The 20,994-nt window shown below is 35.3% G+C and overlaps 1 protein-coding gene across 1 annotated transcript in view; it reads right to left on the bottom strand.

Annotated features, from left to right (window-relative positions):
• Positions 1-7,469: 7,469 nt before the first annotated feature.
• The window catches only part of LOC136220119 (uncharacterized), a 49,371-nt gene continuing 35,846 nt past the window's right edge, over positions 7,470-20,994 (bottom strand). Inside the window, exons 47-64 of the mRNA XM_066007819.1 lie at positions 20,795-20,925; positions 20,153-20,653; positions 19,246-20,064; positions 19,030-19,106; positions 17,865-18,318; positions 17,659-17,742; positions 16,837-16,992; positions 16,578-16,762; positions 15,663-16,202; positions 14,799-14,976; positions 14,575-14,717; positions 14,363-14,489; positions 13,655-13,876; positions 12,887-13,243; positions 11,123-11,281; positions 10,514-10,801; positions 9,695-9,919; positions 7,470-7,855 (exon numbers count right to left, since the gene is read on the bottom strand). Of these exons, the coding sequence (XP_065863891.1) occupies positions 9,740-9,919; positions 10,514-10,801; positions 11,123-11,281; positions 12,887-13,243; positions 13,655-13,876; positions 14,363-14,489; positions 14,575-14,717; positions 14,799-14,976; positions 15,663-16,202; positions 16,578-16,762; positions 16,837-16,992; positions 17,659-17,742; positions 17,865-18,318; positions 19,030-19,106; positions 19,246-20,064; positions 20,153-20,653; positions 20,795-20,925 (4,601 nt within the window). The 3' untranslated portion in view covers positions 7,470-7,855; positions 9,695-9,739. The remainder of the gene's footprint in view (positions 7,856-9,694; positions 9,920-10,513; positions 10,802-11,122; positions 11,282-12,886; positions 13,244-13,654; positions 13,877-14,362; positions 14,490-14,574; positions 14,718-14,798; positions 14,977-15,662; positions 16,203-16,577; positions 16,763-16,836; positions 16,993-17,658; positions 17,743-17,864; positions 18,319-19,029; positions 19,107-19,245; positions 20,065-20,152; positions 20,654-20,794; positions 20,926-20,994) is intronic.

The raw sequence follows: 20,994 nt of genomic DNA, 5'->3' as shown, positions 1-20,994 counted from the left end.
GTTGTAATTAACCGTATTTTTTAATATATAAAAAAGTGATGTCGGGTAACAGGTACCAGATATTAGTATTTCCCCGTCACGAATAATGGTTTTGATCTCATACTATACTCTTTTATATAGAGTACATGTAGTCTCATTAGGATCAGATAGTGTGGAACACATGCGGATACAGTACCCATTACCATCCCTACTCCAAATACCTCGTAAGAGTTTCCTGGAGACAGTGGCGGATGTAGGGGGTCCCCCCCCATCATCCCATTAAAAAAAAATTGAAGTCCAAAAAGAAGAGTTAAGTTATAAAAATAACCCTAATGTTTTGGGTCAGGAGCAATTTTACCCCTGACGTCTAAAATGGTACAATTTTATCCCTAATTTTGAAAGCCAAGAGCAGTTTTACTCCTAACATTGATAAATTGGGTCAATTTGAGAAATAATTCATCAAATTGTCTTCTTGGTCATGAATCTTGTCATCTACACTTCACACCATGCGTTATTTTATGAGTAACAAATCACAAACATATGTTGAGATGTGAAAAAGATAAAAAAATATTAAAAATATACTGTCTTTTGTACGAATTAGACAAAAAAAATTCAAAAAATTCACCGAATTTATAAAATATTAATCTCCAATTTTATTATTAAATTACAAAAAACATTAATCTTTTTTAGAATTGCTCTTGGCTACAAACATTAGGGATAAACTTGCACCATTTTAGATGTTAGGGATAAAATTGCTCCTGATCCAAAACGTTAGTGATATTTGATGCATAATAACCCGAGAATCCCCGAAATGGATGATTACGAGTCGGAAACATTAAAATTTATGTTTTTTTATCAAAAAAATCATGAAAATAATGCATGATAATTGAACGATTTTGCATTTTTCGTTACCAAAAATTGAACAATTTTACATTTTTTGTCTAAACTTTTTTTTACGTAGAGTTTTGTCCCCCGCTCCCTCAAATCCTGATTCGTCACTACTGAAGATGTTCTTAAAATCAAAATTTGCACAAATCCGTAAAAAACAAACACTTTTTTTTTGGTTAATAACGTTTCCCCAAAAAGAACGTTGTAAAGTTGCAGAAGTAATAAAAGGGTAAAGAAAGGCCCGTGAATCCTCATAGAAAATTACAAAGTAACTGAAAGTTATCTGTCAGTAACGCCGTCAGAGAATTGGGAATAAGAAAACGTAGAAAAAACGAAGAAAAACAGAATTTGTTTAAAAGGTATGTTTAGTTATTATTGGCGGAAAATATTGGAAAAGAAAGAAGGAGAAAGGTTATAGCTTTTTTGCTAGTGTCACATGAAAATTCTGTAGCTGTAGCTGACAGACTTATCATATACAGATGATCTCTCTCTGGGTGGGTGGTGATGGGGAGTACTGTGGGGCTTGTGGTTCACATGTTTTTTCTAACTTTCTGGAACTACCTTTTTGGCTTAATACATTATTTGCCCCCCAAACTTATCCAAAATGGTTGATTGGCCCCCTGAACTTTCAAAGTGTCTCGATAGCCCTCTGAACTTGCATAAAATGTTCAGTTAACCTCCTAAACTTGCATAAAATTTAATCAATTAATCATTCGGTTGTAAAAAATTAAGTTAAATATGGAAGATATCAAGATCGGGGTATGCGATTACAATATTAGAGAAGAAAATGTTTTAGAGTTGAATAAGTAAGAAATTATTTTTTAACATGTTTTAATCTATTTTGTGAAGTATGTAATAACATTTTAAGGCACGTGTAACATATCTTCCGCTTTTGACTTACTTTTTTACAACTAAATTATTAATTGATTACATTTTACACAAGTTCAGAGGGCTAACTGAATATTTTATGCAAGTTCAGGGGGTTACTTTAAAAGTTCAGGGGGATCAATCAACTATTTTGGACAAGTTCAGGGGTAAATGATGTATTAAGCCTTAATTCTATTTGTAAAAGCTTATTCTTACTTTTTACTGTTCAACAAAACTACTTTTTTAATGGCAAAAAGCATTATTAAGCATGATCTTTCATTTTTTTTTTTTTGTTCATTAAGCCCTTTATCTTTTATTTAGATACATTAAGCCCATGGTCATTTATTTTTGGTATCATTAAGTCCTTAATCACCAAATTAGTAAGTTGTGAATATCTAATTCTGTTAAAAATACGTTATTAACTTCGTCTGTATTTAAAATTATTAAAAAATAATATTTTTTACAGTTTTCCTTTAGTCATATTACACATCCAAAACTGCTATCAAACAGTGAAAAAATACAAATTTCGAATGCAGATGCAATGAATAATAGTCTGTTAACCGAATTTTATGTTCAAAATTACTTTTTTTGGTCATCAAGGGCTTAATAAGACCAAAAATAAATGATCAGGGGTTTAATGCATCCAAATAAAAGATAAAGGGCTTAATGAACCAAAAAATAAAAGATCAGGGGTCTAATGATGCTTTTTGCCTTATTTGGGTAAATTACACTCATGGCAAACTTTACCCATTTTAACATAACCACTGACCTTTACATTTTTTTTTGAACATCGGTAACCACTCAACGCCTCAAAACGAACCTTGATAGTTTCAAAATAAAAATTCGAAGAGTTAATAATATTCTAAGGAACTTCAATTTGTGAAAATTTTGTTAGTGATTTAGGTGTTGTTTGGTTAGGAGAGAGAGTGATTTTTTAAAGAGAGAAAGCTCCAAAAAGGTGATTTTGGAAAATAAAAAATATGGGTTCATGATAAATGTCGTTATGAACAAATATTTTCATTTTGAGGTCATTAACGGTCATTTTGATTAGTTACTTAAAGTTGAGTGATCACTGGTGTTAAAAAGTGTAACGTTCAGTGATCATACCGTTAAGCATTGAAGTTCAGTGGCATGGATGTAATTTATCCTAAAAAGATGGCTTAATACATTTTTAGTCCATTGTACTTATCTAAAATTTCAATTGCTTTCTATACTTTTAAAATATTCAATTTACCATTGAACTTATTTAAAGTGACATATTAACTCTCTAAAATTCACGCGGCGGAGTAAGTATAGATTTTGGAAAACTTGAAATATGTACATTTTAAGCAAGTTTGGAAGATAATGGATCACTTTAAGAAAGTTAATTAGGTTAATAGGTTCATTTCAAAGAGTCAATTGGTCACTTTAAATAAGTTTAAAGGGTTTAACTAAATTTTTTCAAAATATAAAGGCAATTGAGTTTTTTAGACAAATATAGGGGCTAAAGATATATTAAGCCAAGAAAAGTCAAATTTACTTCTATCTAATAGAAAAATATGATAACAGTCAAATTTAACGTATATGTTTTTTTTTTATCATTTAAGAAGAAACATCACAATACAACGCATCAAGCAGCAAATCAGGAAATCTATGTGACCAAATTGAAAGCTCATCCAAAAAATAAGATATACCCGCAAACTAATGGGCAACCTTATTAGCAGAGCGACTAATATAAGTGACTTTAATGTCATTAAAAGAATTAAGCAGACACTTACATTCATCAAGAATAAGGCCATATGGAGATATGAAAGAATGTTGTTGTAAATGTTCAACCACCAAGGCGGAATCAGATTCGACTTTGCAGTTGTCCAAACCAAGCCTCTTTAGCCAACTGAGTGCTTCCTTTACTCCCAACGCTTCCCCGTCCCTAGGTGCAAAGTTACCTCGAATACGTTTGGAAAACGCATGCTGAAAAACTCCATCTATGTCTCAGATAATACCCCCCAAACCGAGCAGACTAGAACCCGCAATAACAGATGCATCGACATTGAGTTTAAACTAAAAAATGGTTGGTTTATTCCAGCGAGACGTGACCCGACCTTCATCCCCCACAGTACCGCCACGATAATTCGAAAGTTGCTGGTTTTTCCTGTGCGCATCCTGGCATTCTTGGATCCCTAGACAACCAAGACTAAACACAATATTAGGCGGTAACCGGACCCCTTCCCAGATAAAACGATTTCGATCAAGCCAAACTCTCCAAACAGTCATAGCCCAAACAACACATTTTTCCAGCGTTAGCCTTTCAAACACGAAGTTCATCTACTCCAAAAAATTATCAAACTGAAAACCGGTGAAATTTATAGCATTTGATTGATTCCAAATAGCCACAGCATGAGGACAATAACACAAAGCATGCATAACAGATTCGACCTCACTATTGCATAGCATACACATAGGATTAATGTTAACTTTTCTCCCTAGAAGTGTAACAGATGCAGGAAGAATACCTTTCGAGGCCCCCCCATATCAGACTACGAACCTTTGGAGGAGCTTTCAACTGCCATAATCGGTTCCAACACCAGCTCAATGCATTAGAGGCCAAACCCTGACAACCACTTATACACACTCTTTACTGTATAAAACCTGTGGTGCTTAGGCCTCCAATACCAGTTATCCAAATCAGACAAGTTAGATATAGGCGTACTGAGGATACTAAGACAGTCCTCCTCATTAAACACATCACAAACAACATCCTCATCCCACCGCCGACGATCAACCTCAAATAACGAAGCAACAGGGGCTTCCGCAATACCAGCATGGACCACAGTAGTAATTTTTCCAGTCGCATTCCCCACCACCCACGGATCAGTCCCAACTCTGATGTTCAAACCACTTCCCACTCACCTTCTGCAGCCTTGCTTTAACAAACTCTGCGTATTACAGATACTCGACCAGACATAACTTGGATTTGAACCCTTGGGCGCGTCAAGAAAGTCACAATTCTTAAAGTAACAGGCTTTAAAGATTCGAGCAACAAGTTACAAAGGCGCTGACATGAAACGCCAACCCTGTTTACCAAGCATTGCGAGATTAAACTCGCGAATGGTCTTAAAACCCATACCACCACATTTCTTTGGCTGACACATCAAATTCCATCTCATCCAACGAATTCCCTTCCCATTAGAGCACCACCAAAATGAGTTAAACATTCGTTCAATGTCCTGACATAGTTGTACAAGTAATAGAAAAACGTTTGTCGCATAGGTTGGGATAGCTTGAAGGGCTGATTTGAGAAGCACTTCTTTACCAGCCCTGGAAAGAAGTTTAGAACACCATGATTGCAATCTAGCCCAGGTCCTATCCTTGATGAATCTCAAAATATCAGTTTTACATCTGCCTACAAACGAAGGTGGACGTTAATGTTTTAGGATTAGGGGAGTGCATATTTAGTCCTTATAATAAAAATAAGTATAAATTTAACCCTAACATTTTCAAGGAACATATTTTAGTCACGTGTTATCGAAAATTTAAAAAGACTGGTTTGACTGTGATTTAACTGTCATATCATACCTTCAAAAACAAAAAACTTGTTAAATGTTAACAACTAAGTTTATCACATACAAGTAAATCACAATTTTTTTTATCAAATTGTCTATTAGCTCATGCACTTTCTAGATCACTTCCAATTCACATAAATAGCTGATTTGCTATATATTTTGATCCTTGTTGTTACAGTTTGTGCCACGAATACTAGTCCGGTGAAATATAATCTATGCCATAATGGTGCACAGGTTCAACTCTTCGAACACAAACAATTTCCACAAGAACAAGAAGCGGCAGGTGTGGAAAAACGTATAATGCCATAGCAGCAGATACTTGATATCTACTGCAAATGGTTGCAGGACAATATGAGGCACTAGAGTGAAGTAAGAGATCTACCACACTTGCTGCTGAGCATGCTGCTGCTAGAATCAGAATTGACAAAACCTGCCATAAATATCAATCAGTTGTTGAAAGTTGAATTGGATTCTCACAAAAGAAATAATTCTGTCAATAACAACTAACTACAAACAAATGTTTATGAAAAACTTCAAATAAGAGCTTTTCGTGAAACGCTCCAAAATGCTGAGTATAATATCTTGATTATTTCATTTTTTCTATTATTGAAGAGCTCTTAGTGTATCAATTATATGTTCATGAACAAACTCGATTATAATGTTTATAAATATAATTAATGAGTTGTTCATGCGCGAAATTTATGAATTGAATTAACGAATTTAAGATATATTTTTTAGGATTTACTATTTATGAATTGAGGGTCCAAAATTTATAAATTATGGTATAAAATCATACATGTATAGAAAATAATGACATATTGAGAATCAAGTTTTGTAATATGATTTAATTATAATTTTATAATTAGATATAATTTTTCATGGAAAAAAACTCAATGTTATAACCCTAGTTTTTTTTTTTTGGATAGAGATGTTATATCCCTAGTTTACCAGGCCTGCTATTGAGTGATTTTACCACTCAACTGCTCAATCAATACAAGAAGCTAACCTCGTGACTCAAAATCTTCATTTTGTGAATCGGAATTCGTGAATCGAACCGAATCATAAAATTCGGATCAAATTCAAAATATTATAAAACCCAAAATCTTAATCATGTTTAACTATAAATATTAGTCTAAAAATACAATTATAATGTCAAAATAGAAATTATATCAAGTTATCAATCAAGCACTTAATATGTTTGCATTGTTGAGACTTGATAACATGACTCTTCATTTAGTGTTTCCTATTTTGTTTTTCTAATGAAGGAGAGTAGGAGGATTTTTTGTTTTTGAAATAAAAAAGAGAAGAAAGAAAAAAAGAATTGGCTGAAAAAAGAAACAAAGAATAAAAGATAGAAACATATACGTGAATCATCAGAATCAATGGACTCGGCCAACTCGGCCGATTCACCACCTATTCAACCGATTCATGTTCAATTCAGCTAATGATTTCAAGTCATATCATAGATACGACTCGAAATCAGGAGGACTTTTTGTTTTTAAAATAAAACAGAGAAGAGAAAGAAAGAAAAAAAACCTTTTGCTCGGGTCCGAGCTTCCTAAGCTCTATGTTGTTGGAGAACTCTGCAAGGGTCTTACCACTACCTTTATTTACTATTTTTTAGTCTTTGGAGTACTTTGGGATTATACTCACCGAGAATTTGTGCTTGTGGGCTAGGGCTGAGAAAGAAACAAAGAACAAAAGATAGAAACACATACATGAATCGCCAGAATCAGTGGACTCGGCCAATTCATCACCTATTCATGTTCGATTCAGGTAATGATTTCAAGTCATATCATAGACATGACTCGAAATCATACAGAATCGATACGAGTCGACTCACACGATTCTAACAACAACGGGCGTGCTTGATTCCTCCCCTACTCCATCTTGAGGGGGGATGGGGAAAATTACACTCTCAATCCTTCAACAATCAACATTTTTTACCTTCTTCCAGAATTCATCTTTGACAGCCAATCAGTTAATTCTGTTAACAAGATTATTTAACTCTTTTTAATTCTACTCTCATCATACTCTCCTGGCTATAACTCGCGACCTCATCTCTCAGATTTTGTTTTCATAATCTGTGTTCTTTCCTTGTCATATAAACAATATCAATAAAACATTACTCATCTTTTCTCAATTCAACTGAAAACAAAAACTCTCATTTGCTTGGAAGAAATGATAAAAGAATATCCGAAAATACATCAACAAAAGTTTCCTATCGGAATCCAGAAACAAACAATACAATCGATCAAGATACACAAGGAGGATCGTACCCAGATGATTTTGCACTTCTCGACAAATATAATCTCTTTCGTAACAGGCATAACATTAAAGACAGATGGGTAACTATTCCAATATACTTCCTAATTGCCAATGACAAGTCTAATTGGGGGCAATCACTTGTAGCTACTATATGTATGTACAGAGGCAACACAGGAATATTCCTTGGTACAAAACTGTAGGAATTTTCTATACAAGATTTAATAATGAAAAAACTCAGATACATAATACTCATTCACATCTTGTAAGTAAGCTTCACGATTCACATGGACAGAATATTTTGAAATCTAGACCTGCACACAACAACAAATGCTCGAGTTTAGCCATCTATTTAGAAAGGGATTAAATCTATGAAGCACCGATACTTCAAAGAGGTCAGCATACGCGTATCCGATATTCCAAGGACGGAGATACGGCTAGGAAGTATCCCTTTTTATCTATTTTAATTAGGCATATGCCGGGGATAGGCTGGGATACGCCGGGGATACTTTTTCATAATTAATTAGCTAAATTGGAGGGGGTTTTTTAAAAAAACTTTAAAAATATAAGGATTATATAACAAATTAAATAAAGTAATATCAACCCACCGCCCATTAACAAACTTTAAAAATATAAGGATTATATGACTTATTAGTTAATATTATAGATGTTATTTGTGGTTTTATAATGACTTTATGAATGTGATTTTTGGTTTATATATTTACGTATCTTTTAAATTTTTTGTAATGATATATATATTATTAATTATATATAAAATTTGTCGTATCCCCGCCGTACCCGTATCTCATATTTTTTTTAGAAATGTCGTTTGCCGTACCGTACGCGTACCTGTATAAGCATTAAACGCATCGTTGTTCACTAAATTTTCATGGTTGTCTCAAAATGGTCACACAACTTCAGTTTCTCATAATAAAATCATTCAACTTTGAATTTTGTCTCAATTAAGCCACTCTGGCACTTTCAAAGCAAAAAGATATCGGAAAAGGTGATGTTCCTTCCTCATCAACACTACTCAACTTTCACCGCTGTCGAAACGAAATGTGGCTGCCATACTGACACGTGTCAGCTAGGTGGCGGACATGTGTCACTTTTAAAGTTGACTAGTGCTGACATGGAAACCACATCATATTTTCGTTGTGTTTTTGCTCTTGAAGTCGCCATAGTGACTTTATTGAGATAAAATTTAAAGTCTGTAGGAGAAAGAAATGGACTAGAAATTAATAAACATCTACCATGTAACTTCTTTACTAGACAAAGTTGACATCTCAAGTTTATTTTGGGCTTAATACATCTGGAGCCCCTAAACTTGGCCGAAAAAGATGATTGGCCTTCTGAACTTACAAAATGTCTCGTTAACCCGCTTGTTTAAAGTGACATGATTAATCCCCTAAGTACATGTGGCAAAACAAAAAAAAATAATTTGGAAAAATTGAAATGTATATCACTTTGAGCAAGTTCCAGAAGCCAATAGATCACCCTAAACAAGTTCAGGGGTATGTTACTTTAAACAAACTCCAGGCTAAGTTTACGGGCTCTTGACGTATTAAGCTTTTATTTTGGTTCATGTACTCTCTTTTGGATTTCCTCACAACAGACGAATGAAGACTATCCTTTTCAGTAGGGTTGCTGGGGATCCGCCAGAATCCACAAAAAGTTCTCCATGGGTCGGGAACAAATTTCTTTTTATCCCGATGTTGAAATTCCCAAAATTATTAATAAAATTATATATGTTTTCTTTAAATATTAATAGTAATTTTACTTCATATTTTATTTTATATAAATTTTGTTTTCAATTAATATTTAAAATAAAATCCCCGCGCAGAGACTTTTTTCCCGATTCATATACTGGGACGAGGATCGGGATTCCCCGAAACATTCGGGACGGAGGAACCATTCCCCGATCCCACCTGTCCCGTTTACAACCCAACAAGTCAAACCAGGACTATTTGCCAAAGACATCAATCTATAACATAAACTTGGGTCTGTAAGATTCCCTCTTTCTTATGCCAGAGGTTGCCGATTGGCATGAAAAAATGGTTTGGAAGCAAGATTTGTTACTTGATTAAGCAAATCAGATGATGAGCACAAGTAAAACAACTAAGAATTTGAGAATTGAGACGTAAACGCTTTACCTGTTCAACAACTATACATTTTCAAGCAGAAATGCTTATGCGTCATCATATATTGGAGCTGCTACCAAAAGTTGAACTGCGAGGAATTGATGCAGGTACCTGTTGTTGAGGAGACCACTCCTCTTTAGACATCAATTCGGTATACGTTCCATCAGTACCAGGTGCATATGGCTTTGTTACCATATTTTTCATAATTTCCTGAATAAGATGACGACCACCAGCAGGCTACAAGTTCAATCATTGAAATTAAAAGTTAAATTCACACTTCAAAGTTTCAAGGAACACAATTAGGTTAGAACATTGTATTTTGGAGATTCCTATATATATGGGGGTAATCGTACCAACGATGATCATTTAAGTTTGGACAATGTCCCAATAAGGTCATTTTGATCAATAAAGAAACTGATCTTTACATTTTGTACCAATAAAGTCACTATGAACATTTTCGGGAAATGCTGCCTAGGATGCTTAGTCAATTCAACTAGGCCACATAGGCACTACATGTATTAATTTACTGCCGCGTGGCACCCATTTACTAGGTTAATTAGGTTAACTGAGGTTAAATAAAGGTTGGGAGGTAATAAAAAATGGATGTCACATAGTGGCCTGGTTAAATCGACGAAGCGTCCTAGTCAGCATTTTCTGCGAAAATCTGGGCTGAACTCTTGTGACTTTATTGAAATATTGTCCAAACTTAAATGCCGTTGGTGAGATTTACCTTTAAAGAAAAATTATAAAAAAGTTAAAAAATGTAAATTTACCAAAAGAAATCATAAGAGAATACTAAAAATAGAATTGCATATTGAATCAGACACTAACCTTTGGTTGGTTTTGTCCAAAAGTGTTCAATGATCGATCAATTGAAGAGAAAACCTCAAGAGCCTGGTCAGTATCACGCTTGCATTTTATTACACGAGCTTGTTCCTTCGCATCCGATGGTTTACTCTTTAAATAAATGATCAGCCGTGAATATGGAGCTTTTGGGTGGTCTTTCTTTCCATGAGTCAATTCCATTGTTATTAAGTCATCCCAAAGCACATCCCACAGCACTGAACATGGATCCCTTGCTGGGCTGAACTTCCTCTGACCAATAATATTTGAGGGTTGCTGAAAATAATAAAAAGGTTTCTCAGTCATACTAAACCCTCTTGAGCATCAAGTGTACTCGACAACTACGGACTTGAAGCTTGTTACAGACAATGGAAATAGAGAGAAATCCATGGGATACCATGTAGGTTAAGAGCCTACATGAATACATTTTACTTAAGAGCAATTAACATATCTACAGGGTTCTCCTTCAATCAAGGAGACATTGTCGGCCCACAGCATCCTACAACAGTCTTATAGCAGCCTAAGCATGCTTACATTTATTACATTGAATTATCATGTAACAAAGCTGTATTTTCATTTCTCATCAAGGAAACTTACTTGCAACAACATTATTCTCCGATGGGTGACCATGACAATTTTTCCTTTAGGAAGCATAAAGTGATCTTCATAAGCATCGGATAAGGCAAATTTCCCACGCACTTTAAAAAGATCAACCTGACCAAAAAATGAACCGGATTCTGCCAACTGCAATATAACCTTCATGACAACAAAAGATGCAGAGCCTCAGAGTGATGATCATGTAAAATAGCCAGAATAAATGCAAATAAGACCACATGAACATGTCTGATGATATGACTTGTCTGCACTTAGAAAGCAAAGTCCAAAAAGAATAATGGGAAAAGAAAGGAACGATGATTTTCTATGAGTCATCCATAAGATGTTGAACTCAAAAAAATGTGGTGATAGTGGTCAGAGATTAATATAAAAGATGCTGTTGGGCCTTCAGAGCCGTCTTGAACATTTTTTGGGGCATGTGCTAAATGAAAAAATTGGTCCCTATTCATTAAAAAAATTTATTATTTTTATATAACAATAATGTTTCTACAAAATGAAACACCAAAATACTTTAACTTGATTTTGAAATAATAAATATAATAAAAATAATTTAATTAGATATCGTATAATAATTAAAAAAAAATGGGCCCCTTAAGACTCTTAAATCGTTAGACTTTAGATATTTGCTCGATAAATTAACATTCACTAATTTAAGACATAATAAAAAATTAGTTAGATATTATGTAATAAAAAAAACTTGGGCCCCTTAAATTTGGGGGCCCTGTGCCAGGGAGCTTTTTGTACTCCCTCCTCCCTTGTGCCTTGACTATCAACTTAAGCTTTTAGTCCAATTGGTTTATTGACATGTTGCAGTTTTCTCTTCTGCAGTACCTCATGACATGAGCATAGAGCGTCTTAGACCAAGTGTTTGAAAGATGGGCCTCTGCTGTACATGCCTCAAGCCCAAGGGGTATTCGCGTGCGGGGGTGTGTCAGATATTAATTTAAAGGCCTAATGCCTCCCCAGCCCCCTTAACTTGTCCAAATTGGTCATTTTACCCCCTCAACTCATCGAATGTCCTATTTACCCCCCTTAACTCCATAAAAGTGGTATTTTTCACCCCTTACAATTCGTTATCGAAACCTAAATTGATAACTTTTTTTAAACGTTAAACCTATATTTATGCTATTTTGTAAGTGGAACCTAAATTGATACTTCCCCAAAAATCATAGGCTTATTTTGGTACATTATCCCTACATATAATGTATTTAACTTGTTTATATTAATGTTCTTGTTATTTGTATTTTTTATTCGTTCTTTCTCTTTTCAACTTTTTTTACTACTATAAAGGGATAAGAAATACCATTTTTATGGAGTTAAGAGGGTAAATATGATCATAAGTGGTGAGAAATACCACTTTTATGGAGTTAATGGGGTAAATAGGATATTCGATGAGTTGAGAATGGGTAAAATGACAAATTTGGACAAGTTAAGGGGTTGAGAAATACCATTTTTATGGAGTTAAGGGGGGTAAATAGGACATTCGATGAGTTGGAGGGGTAAAATGACCAATTTGTACAAGTTAAGGGGGTTGGAGAAGCATTAAGCCTAATTTAAAAGATGTTATTGCTTAAGTTTTTAGTTCAATTGGTTCATTGACAATAGCTAAGCAAAACTATAGTTCTCAGTGGTGTATTTAAATGCAACTACTCCTACTATGAGGAAGCATAGACGAGTAATGTAACAAATTAAGATAAAAGAAAGTGAAAAAATATGAGGAAAATGTACATGCAGATGAAGAAGTACCTGTCCTTGGGATTTGTAGTCACTGTAAGGTCGAAGCAAATTGTCACCGCTAATTACACGAGGCAGTCTCCGGCGAAGAAGTTGCTCCTCAGAAGTTATTGCAGATTGTATTTTCATTCTCATAGCATTGGCACCTTCTGTAGTTTTAGACAAAAGATCCAAAACCCCACTAACAGGTTGGGCAGCTGCACCTATTATTCCTTTTCCAACACCCTGAACAAAACCTTCAACACCAGAGGATTTTGCTCCTTCAAGAGGCTTTGTTAAAATTCCAGTGACTCCTCTAAATAAGCCCTTTGCTAAAGCTCCACCTCCCTCTCTGATAACATCACCTAGGTCCTCCACGCCTTTATTATCCTGATAGGAGAAAAGTAAATAACACGCAAGGGACCGAAACCAGCATATATGAAATGTTCATTTATATGAAGATCAACAGAAAAGTGTCCAAGTCAGGTTTTCTTAAAGAGGAGAAGGAACATTTTCCTGTTCCTTGAAAGCATATATTTGATTATTAAAAGTAAATCTTAATATACAACTTTAATCCATCAACCTAGCCTCCAAACAGGAAAAAATGTGTGGTTTTAATAGAAGGTTTATCAGGAAACCTTGTCTCGTTCAGAATTTCATCATTGTTTTTCGTTTTTCAGTTAAGTTCATCTCAAGTGGCTAATATAATCAGAATACTATGCTCCGGTAATGATTGATGCCTATACATGTGATCCCTAATTCTGCAATCCAAAAATGAGAGATCATGATTTTATAACAAACCTGTCTTTGTCGACCTTGGATGAATTTTTTGTCCATTGATAAGGCTGCTACGCCTTTACTCATATGTCCAAGCGCACTGCTTGCATTACCCAATATATCAACCCCGGAGAGAAGTTGAAGAGGTTGGCCAAGAAGGTCCTTTTTAACATTCGTATAAGCAATGCTGATCATAGCACTCTGCCTCATACAAATGTTCTCATGAAACCTTTGGTTTACCCTCACCTAATTAACATATACCAAAAACAATGAGTTCAGCCTTTTGGAGAAAACCTAACAAAGGCAAATCAGTCTATGCAAAATTATCAATATCTTCGAATTGGGACCATAGGAAAAACTCTAGAATATCAGTCAATTGGCTTCAATTAGAAAATTCAAGTGGGAAATTTGACTGAGCAACGACAATAATTTGGAAAAGAATGGCAGACTCAACATATAGACCAAAGTTTATATTTCAAATGAACCCCGAAAACTAGACCAACACCCAACACCAAGTCGATAATAGTATTGAACTTAACAAGGGCTTCCAAGAAACATGATGTGTATTAAAACATCTGGACAAATTAATTTATAATTGCCTGTAGCTTTCAGCATTCCGATCCTGTTTCCAACTAATAAAACAATACTTAAATGGGCTCCATCAGTTAACTTCAAGATGAAAAACCTAAAAAGGAAATCAAACTTGCAAGGAGAGACGAATCCAAAACTTACTGGCATGTTTTCAGTGTTTCCTAAAGCAGTCATCAAGGATGACCAGAAACCAAGGACTCCTCTAGGCCGTTGACCAGGCGACATAGCCATTGACACTTTGAATCGGACTTCTGAGATGCTCAGAACACTGGTTCCAAGAATATTATATCTATTATTAAGTGACCAAATAGAGAGGGAAAACGCAACAATTTTGGAGATAAGTTGTTGCATACCCGATTTGAATGATTGGATCAACTGAAACAGCTGTAGTTTGAGTATCAGATAATCTACTCAGATTAATCTGCTGGACCATCTCATGAAGACGCCATATAATAGGCTCATGAATGTTGATTAAAAAAGCAGCACTGTCGGGGCCCTGATAAACACCCAAAATCAAAAGGAAAAAAAAAGAAAAAGACAACCATAAAGTAAAAAGATTAAAGGGAAAGAAACTCACATTGAAACCAATATATGGATATACGCACAAGTCTAAAGAACCATTAGATTGCAATGTCATTGAAAACTTCAAGATATAATCAGCCTCATCACCAACTTTCTGTGGTCTGAAGAGAACTGGCATTGGAGTTAATGGCAATTGGTTATCAAGTTGTATTCCGTGCATTCTCAATTTGAACCTATAATTCGAAACAGCAGAAGGTACCAATTTTAGTAGCTGTGAGCAATTAAATCAAGGAAAATGGCAGAGATCCATCAACAGCAATCAACTAATCCAGCCGAAGCAACAAAGCCACTTGATGCAACAGAGTCGCCCAAAGTTGCAATTTCAACTTTCCAATTTATAAAAGTGCGCTTCACACATAGGGAAAAATAAAGGAAAAAGAATAAAAAAGAAAAACCAAGTTTAAAAGGTTCAAATGCCATTAAGACTTCAATTGAGAAGAACAGTTGAGAGATCAGCTTAAAATTCCTCTAGACGCCGGCACTGCGCTTGTTATTTAAGACTGATGAAAATTAAAACATTTTGAAAACACCAAGTAAATACAACTATACCTAAAAATGCCTTCATATGTACAAATTTGTGTACACATGAATAGACAGAAATAGAGAGAAGAGACTTGAGTTTTTAGACCAGTGAAGAAAAAAAAAACATTTAAGATGGGATTCTGCACAATCAAAGGAGAATCAAGGTAAGAACCTCCTATCTTTAATGGAATTGCAATTCCAATCTCTCATAATCTAAGAGAGAGAGAGAGAGAGTTTTAGGTGTTTCATGGCAGTGAAGGTAGCATTTGTGATCAGATAATGTAACAGTTCTATACTTGAGAAGTTGAAGGGAAAAAAATTCAAAAGAACATCCTACCTACTCAACCCAGAACCCAAGCCTGTAGAATATGCTAGAAGAAGATTCTGCACTGAGAAATACAAAATTTCTTCTGGTGTGTGGTCAATAACAGATATTCCAAGCTCTGCAAGCTCAAGAATAACATGGAATTCAGAATTTGTAGTCGATGATAATTGCTGTTGTTCAGAGGCACCGCCACTAAGCTGAGACAACTGCAACGGGACACCAGCATTTGTTCTTTCCGCAGATTCGTTTTCTGGCATCCAATCACTGATCTTCACAATATTTATTTTGTCTTCTTTCACAACAGTAACACGCAAAGCTCTAGCAGGTCCACCACCCATATGAATGGGTAGGTTATCAGAAATATCATCGATATTGTAAATCAATGACCTTGATGAGTCAGTTCCATCTACAAATAATTCTAACAAGTGCCGTCTACCAAGATCTTCCCACAAGAATGAAGCAGCAGCATTAGGAAGAAGCAGCTTCCATGAATCACTGAAACCATCTACTTGTTGATAGCGAATAGGTAAAATCAATGAACGATTTTCAATCCTGTGACATAAACTTGGTCATTACTACCACCTAAAAAATAAAGCACAGCAAGAATTCTTGAATAATGAAATTTTTTGAAAGTCTATTTGTTAATAACAGGGAAAATCTTCATTTGTATAAAATGATTATAGAAACAGAAAATTAAAATGGTAATAGACACATTAGGATATCCCATGCAGTTCACACGCACAAAAGAATATACATAAAGCTGTGGAAGGTTCTAAAATCTTAAATGACTGTCAGAAATAATAATAAAAACTATTCTTGGGCCTAAACTATCAACTTAAGCTTTTAGTTCAATTGGTTCTTTGACCGTAACAGAATCACTAGGGGTTTGATTAAGAGAAATTCGGTGGTATAGAATATATTTTGGACCTGTAAGGACTGGAGGAAGAGTTTGGACGGAAAATAACTTCAAAGCGTGAGCTTTTCGCACCACTTCTAACTTGTACTCTCAGCTGCATTTCATCACCACCAGTTTCGTTCTTCAGAGAAACGCGCATCATACCTTCATTGCGAACACTAAATGGTGTGCTCCAATTGTATCCATCCACCCGCAACTGAAAGGAGAAAGTCAAAAGGTAAAAAAAATATGCATACGATCAATAATAAGAAAACATTAAAATGGACAAACCTTCAGTAGCTCAAGTTTGGTAGATGACTGCCATCTGAATGATTTTGGAGGATCAGTGGGATGAAACCATTCGAACAACTGAGTGTCACACTGCCGTAGACAGATACTGAAACCAACTCTATTGGTAAACTGAGTGTGTGGCTGGAAATGAACAACCTGAATATCATCCATTCCACAAAATTAGCAAATTACCACAGATTTTTTTAGTCTAAAATAAATGCATATTCCTTAGTTCTTTTTGCCTCCATGATCTTCTCAGGTATTAAAATTAAAACAGTAAATAATCATCTTATTATCATAATGTCGGTGGCAAAGCAACACAGCTAAGAGGAGGCGCCTTAACAGATTTTAGTCCTACAGGAAACAGATTCCAGACTGATGAACTCTTAAAGTTTGCCACTATTCTGTCACTACTACAAGATACGTCAACTTTCAGATGTGGACATGCAATTACAAAAACAACATTGGAAACCCTGGTCTCTCTGTAAACCTTTTCAGAAATAGGTCCCTGACCTTAATTACCACAGATGATGCAGCTTGGAGATCATTGTTTGACTACTTAGAAACAAAATAGTCACAAATTCCAATATAATCTTCAGTGTCATACATCTCTAAACAAAAGAAAAATAAGGCCAATGATCGATTCCATATTAATCTAATCCTCAAAAATAAGGAAGTGTTAAAAAGTTATGAGGATCGCTCAATTCCACTTCTAAGACATTGAAGGATACAAGAAACCTTGCATCATGCAGTCACTTATTATTCACTGGTAAGATGAAAGAAGCAAAACCAAAAGGCATACGCCAGAATAATGAGCAAAACCTTTGTCCTTTCTGAGGTCTTGAGGATAGATGAAATATTGTAGTAAGATCCATCAGAACTAAATGCCTTGACATCAACCCTTTCCTGAAAAGATTGTTAAAATACAACCACATAAAAAGATAAAACAAAAGAAAAAAAAAAAAAAATCAGGCCATTGAACAAAAAATGAAGTCTTGCCCACGAAGTTATATGTCCATCCAAATCACCTTCTTTTCCAGATCAAGTAGAGCAATCCCAGGACTGTAGACATCAGAATTATGAATAGCAACAGCAAGTCCAACTCGAGGAGACATATATGCATCTTTCTGTGATGGAAGAGACGTAATCCCGCTCCGTCTAGCCGAGTCTTGTGGAGAAAGCATGCTAGGCAGAGGGCTAGAATCCTCAATTAATTCAATCACTTGAATATTTCGCTTTGAAACAGTATTCCTCGTTTCCATTGAGTTTGTGGGAGTTTTCAAGGCTGATTTTGCAGACTTGACTGCTCTAGAGAGAAATACTGAATCAGTATCTGGACTATCCACTAGCTCAATTTCTACCATTCTATATGCCAATGGTAGAGATGAGTCATTTACAATCCAATATGGAACAAAAAACCTAATTGTTTTAGGTGCAGCCACAGATCCTCCCATGTCTCTATCAATGCTCACCCGCACCCTCCTGCAAGTACAAAGAATGTGGTCAGTACATACTAGAGGTGCGCAAAATGTATATGTATATTCTAAAATTTCTGATGACAAGTTACATCAATTTACTGTCATCCAAGCATTTGTACTCATGTAATAAAAATATTGTGCAAATGTATTCCAGGAATACAAGTCCCCTAATTTTTAACTTTTTGAAACAGGGCAGCAATATGTAAAAATAATATAAACTAGCTAAGGACTGAAACTAGGAGAACCTAAAAGAATCATCTGATTTCTATGTTGAATTATATGATGAGTTAGATCTTGTTTAATAATGCAGTGATTCAATTCATAAGTTCACAAATTATTTTATTAAGTGCAGATTTAACTGTCAAAAGGGTCATGGTAGATTGTTAACCAGATATTCTCTTTGTTGAATATAAATACAAAAGAAATGATTAAATAGAAAGTATTTAAATTTTTATCAATCCACTCTTAGAAAGACAAATCCATTGCAACAGAAAGAGAAAGCAATACCCTAAATTAAAGTGAAGCCTTTGACCAAATATATCGGGATTGCTACACACATATTTTCTTCTCATTATAGAAAATACCAAAGACATAAGTTAATATGCATGTGTTAGATATTTTAAAAGAAATATTTTCAGTACTGCAATTAAATCTTTCAAAACATACTAGCATGGCTTTTATGCTATTGCAACGAGTATTCTGAATGCCTACCAACCTTTTGCTTTGCTGGTGGACTATCCAAAATGATGAGACATGGTCACAGGAAGTAAGATCCAGCACAAGAGCAGGGTCCTGATATTAAAATAATGCTTATTAAAAATCAACATTGCACAAAATTAATTTCAGAAGAAAGAGATACTTGTATAAAAATGAACCCTTTGCTTAAAAAGACTTTTGTAAAGAGTGCACAGTTTCTTACAACAAGTATTACCTTTTCCAAAATCCAACCACCTTGAACAAACAATGTAAGATAGATGGGTTTACGGACATCTACTGAATATATATGTGCCCCCTCACGTGAAGAGATTATACCAACATCTCTCTCTACACAACCCTCATTGTCTGTTTTTTCCCAGACTGTGAATTCAACTGGGCAAGGAAGTTGATTTTCCAACTTCAATGGCGAGTTGATAGATATTCTCCAATCATAAACAGGATCATTCAGTTCAGTGTGAAGAATAGAGGCATCAGCACCTATGCTGAGCCAAAATTGTTTACTAGCAGTACTGGGAGAACAATGAAAAAGAGCATCCTTCTTCTCAAGCTGGTTCAACTTAAAAGCACTGGGTGTTTTACTTCCCTGCTTGAAAGTACCCTGTCTTGTGAGCAAACCTTGATCAATAAAAGGCTGCTCCTTTTCAAGTGTATAGCCTGAACCAAAAGCAACTGGTTGGCCCCACGAATATTCAGGCTGACAAAGGTCACCACATGGGCGAACCTGTAAGCAATTGTCAGAATACTTCGATGTGCTTTTCCATGGTAAAACAGCTGATGATCCAGGATTTACAGAAATCAAATTGCTATTCTTGCTATTTAATCCTTGCCCAGTTGACTGTTGCCTCATACGAATCCATCGCCTTCTACGCACAATGTCACGAGCAGATTTCGTGCTAGATTTTGTTGGAGGCCACTTCAAACTTTGCAAATCAGGTCCATACGTCCAGCCATCTCCATCAACAGGGGATGATTTATCTACAATCCATGCAGAAGTCCATTGCCATCCAGGAGGAAGGGAAGGTTCAAAAAAATCCTTCAACAACACAAGTCAGTACCACATAATATAATTTTAAGATAACTAGAATATGGAGAAAAGGAAGTACTTTCCCAAAAATACTAACTTTTGATGAATTTGAGAAGTCCCTGTTGCTCCATTGCCCTGAAAAACTTCTGGAGCCAGGCAACTTGTTACCCCAACCAGAGACAGGATGATAAGCTTGATTTTCAAAGATTTCATCTATTACAGTGTTAATGTTGCTCGACCCTGAAGAGGAAACTGAAGGTGTATGACAGACGGAAATTTCCAACCTAACATCTGAATCATTAACTATTGTTGCAAGACCCCTAAAAATCACATGCTTCTTGCCATTTTTCATGACAACTTCCATGGCAACATAATCACTCTCGAACAATTTGGGAACAACAGAAAGTGGAAGCAATGAACGGATACCCTCCCATGCACCATCTGGGCCAAATCGAATCCAGAAACCTACGTCTCTATGATGAGAATACTTATTTTCTTTATCTCCATAAAAATTTGGTACAGTATTCTTCTCAAAGTAAGTAGTAGAAACTAAAAGGCATCCATCATCATGTAATTCTTCAACATTTTCTTGCTGAGCCTGCAAGAGTAAATAATATCAGCAGCAAACCAATTCACTACCAGAAACACTATAAATTGTAGGCAGAAACTCCATCACCATGGACACAAAAGTGTACAAGTAGCTGCCCCATGTATGAATGTATTAATAAACATAACTCACCCTTCTTCTCAGAGTATATGAAACAATATTCGGGCCATTATTGTGTTGATGTAGCATCCTTGATGAGGCCACTTTCTTCAGCATAACTGTCCCATGTCCAACAGGCAACGACAGTGAACCAACAACTTCACCTGTATCCAATTCAGGGTACATAAAATCCTCCTGAGTCCAGTTTGGCTACATAAGCTTAGCTATATTGA

The sequence above is a fragment of the Euphorbia lathyris genome, chromosome 2, assembly GCF_963576675.1.
Source record: "Euphorbia lathyris chromosome 2, ddEupLath1.1, whole genome shotgun sequence".
In the NCBI taxonomy this organism is placed as follows: domain Eukaryota; kingdom Viridiplantae; phylum Streptophyta; class Magnoliopsida; order Malpighiales; family Euphorbiaceae; genus Euphorbia; species Euphorbia lathyris.
The sequence above is the reverse complement of the archived record's forward strand: the minus strand, read 5'-3'. Positions and strand labels throughout refer to the sequence as shown.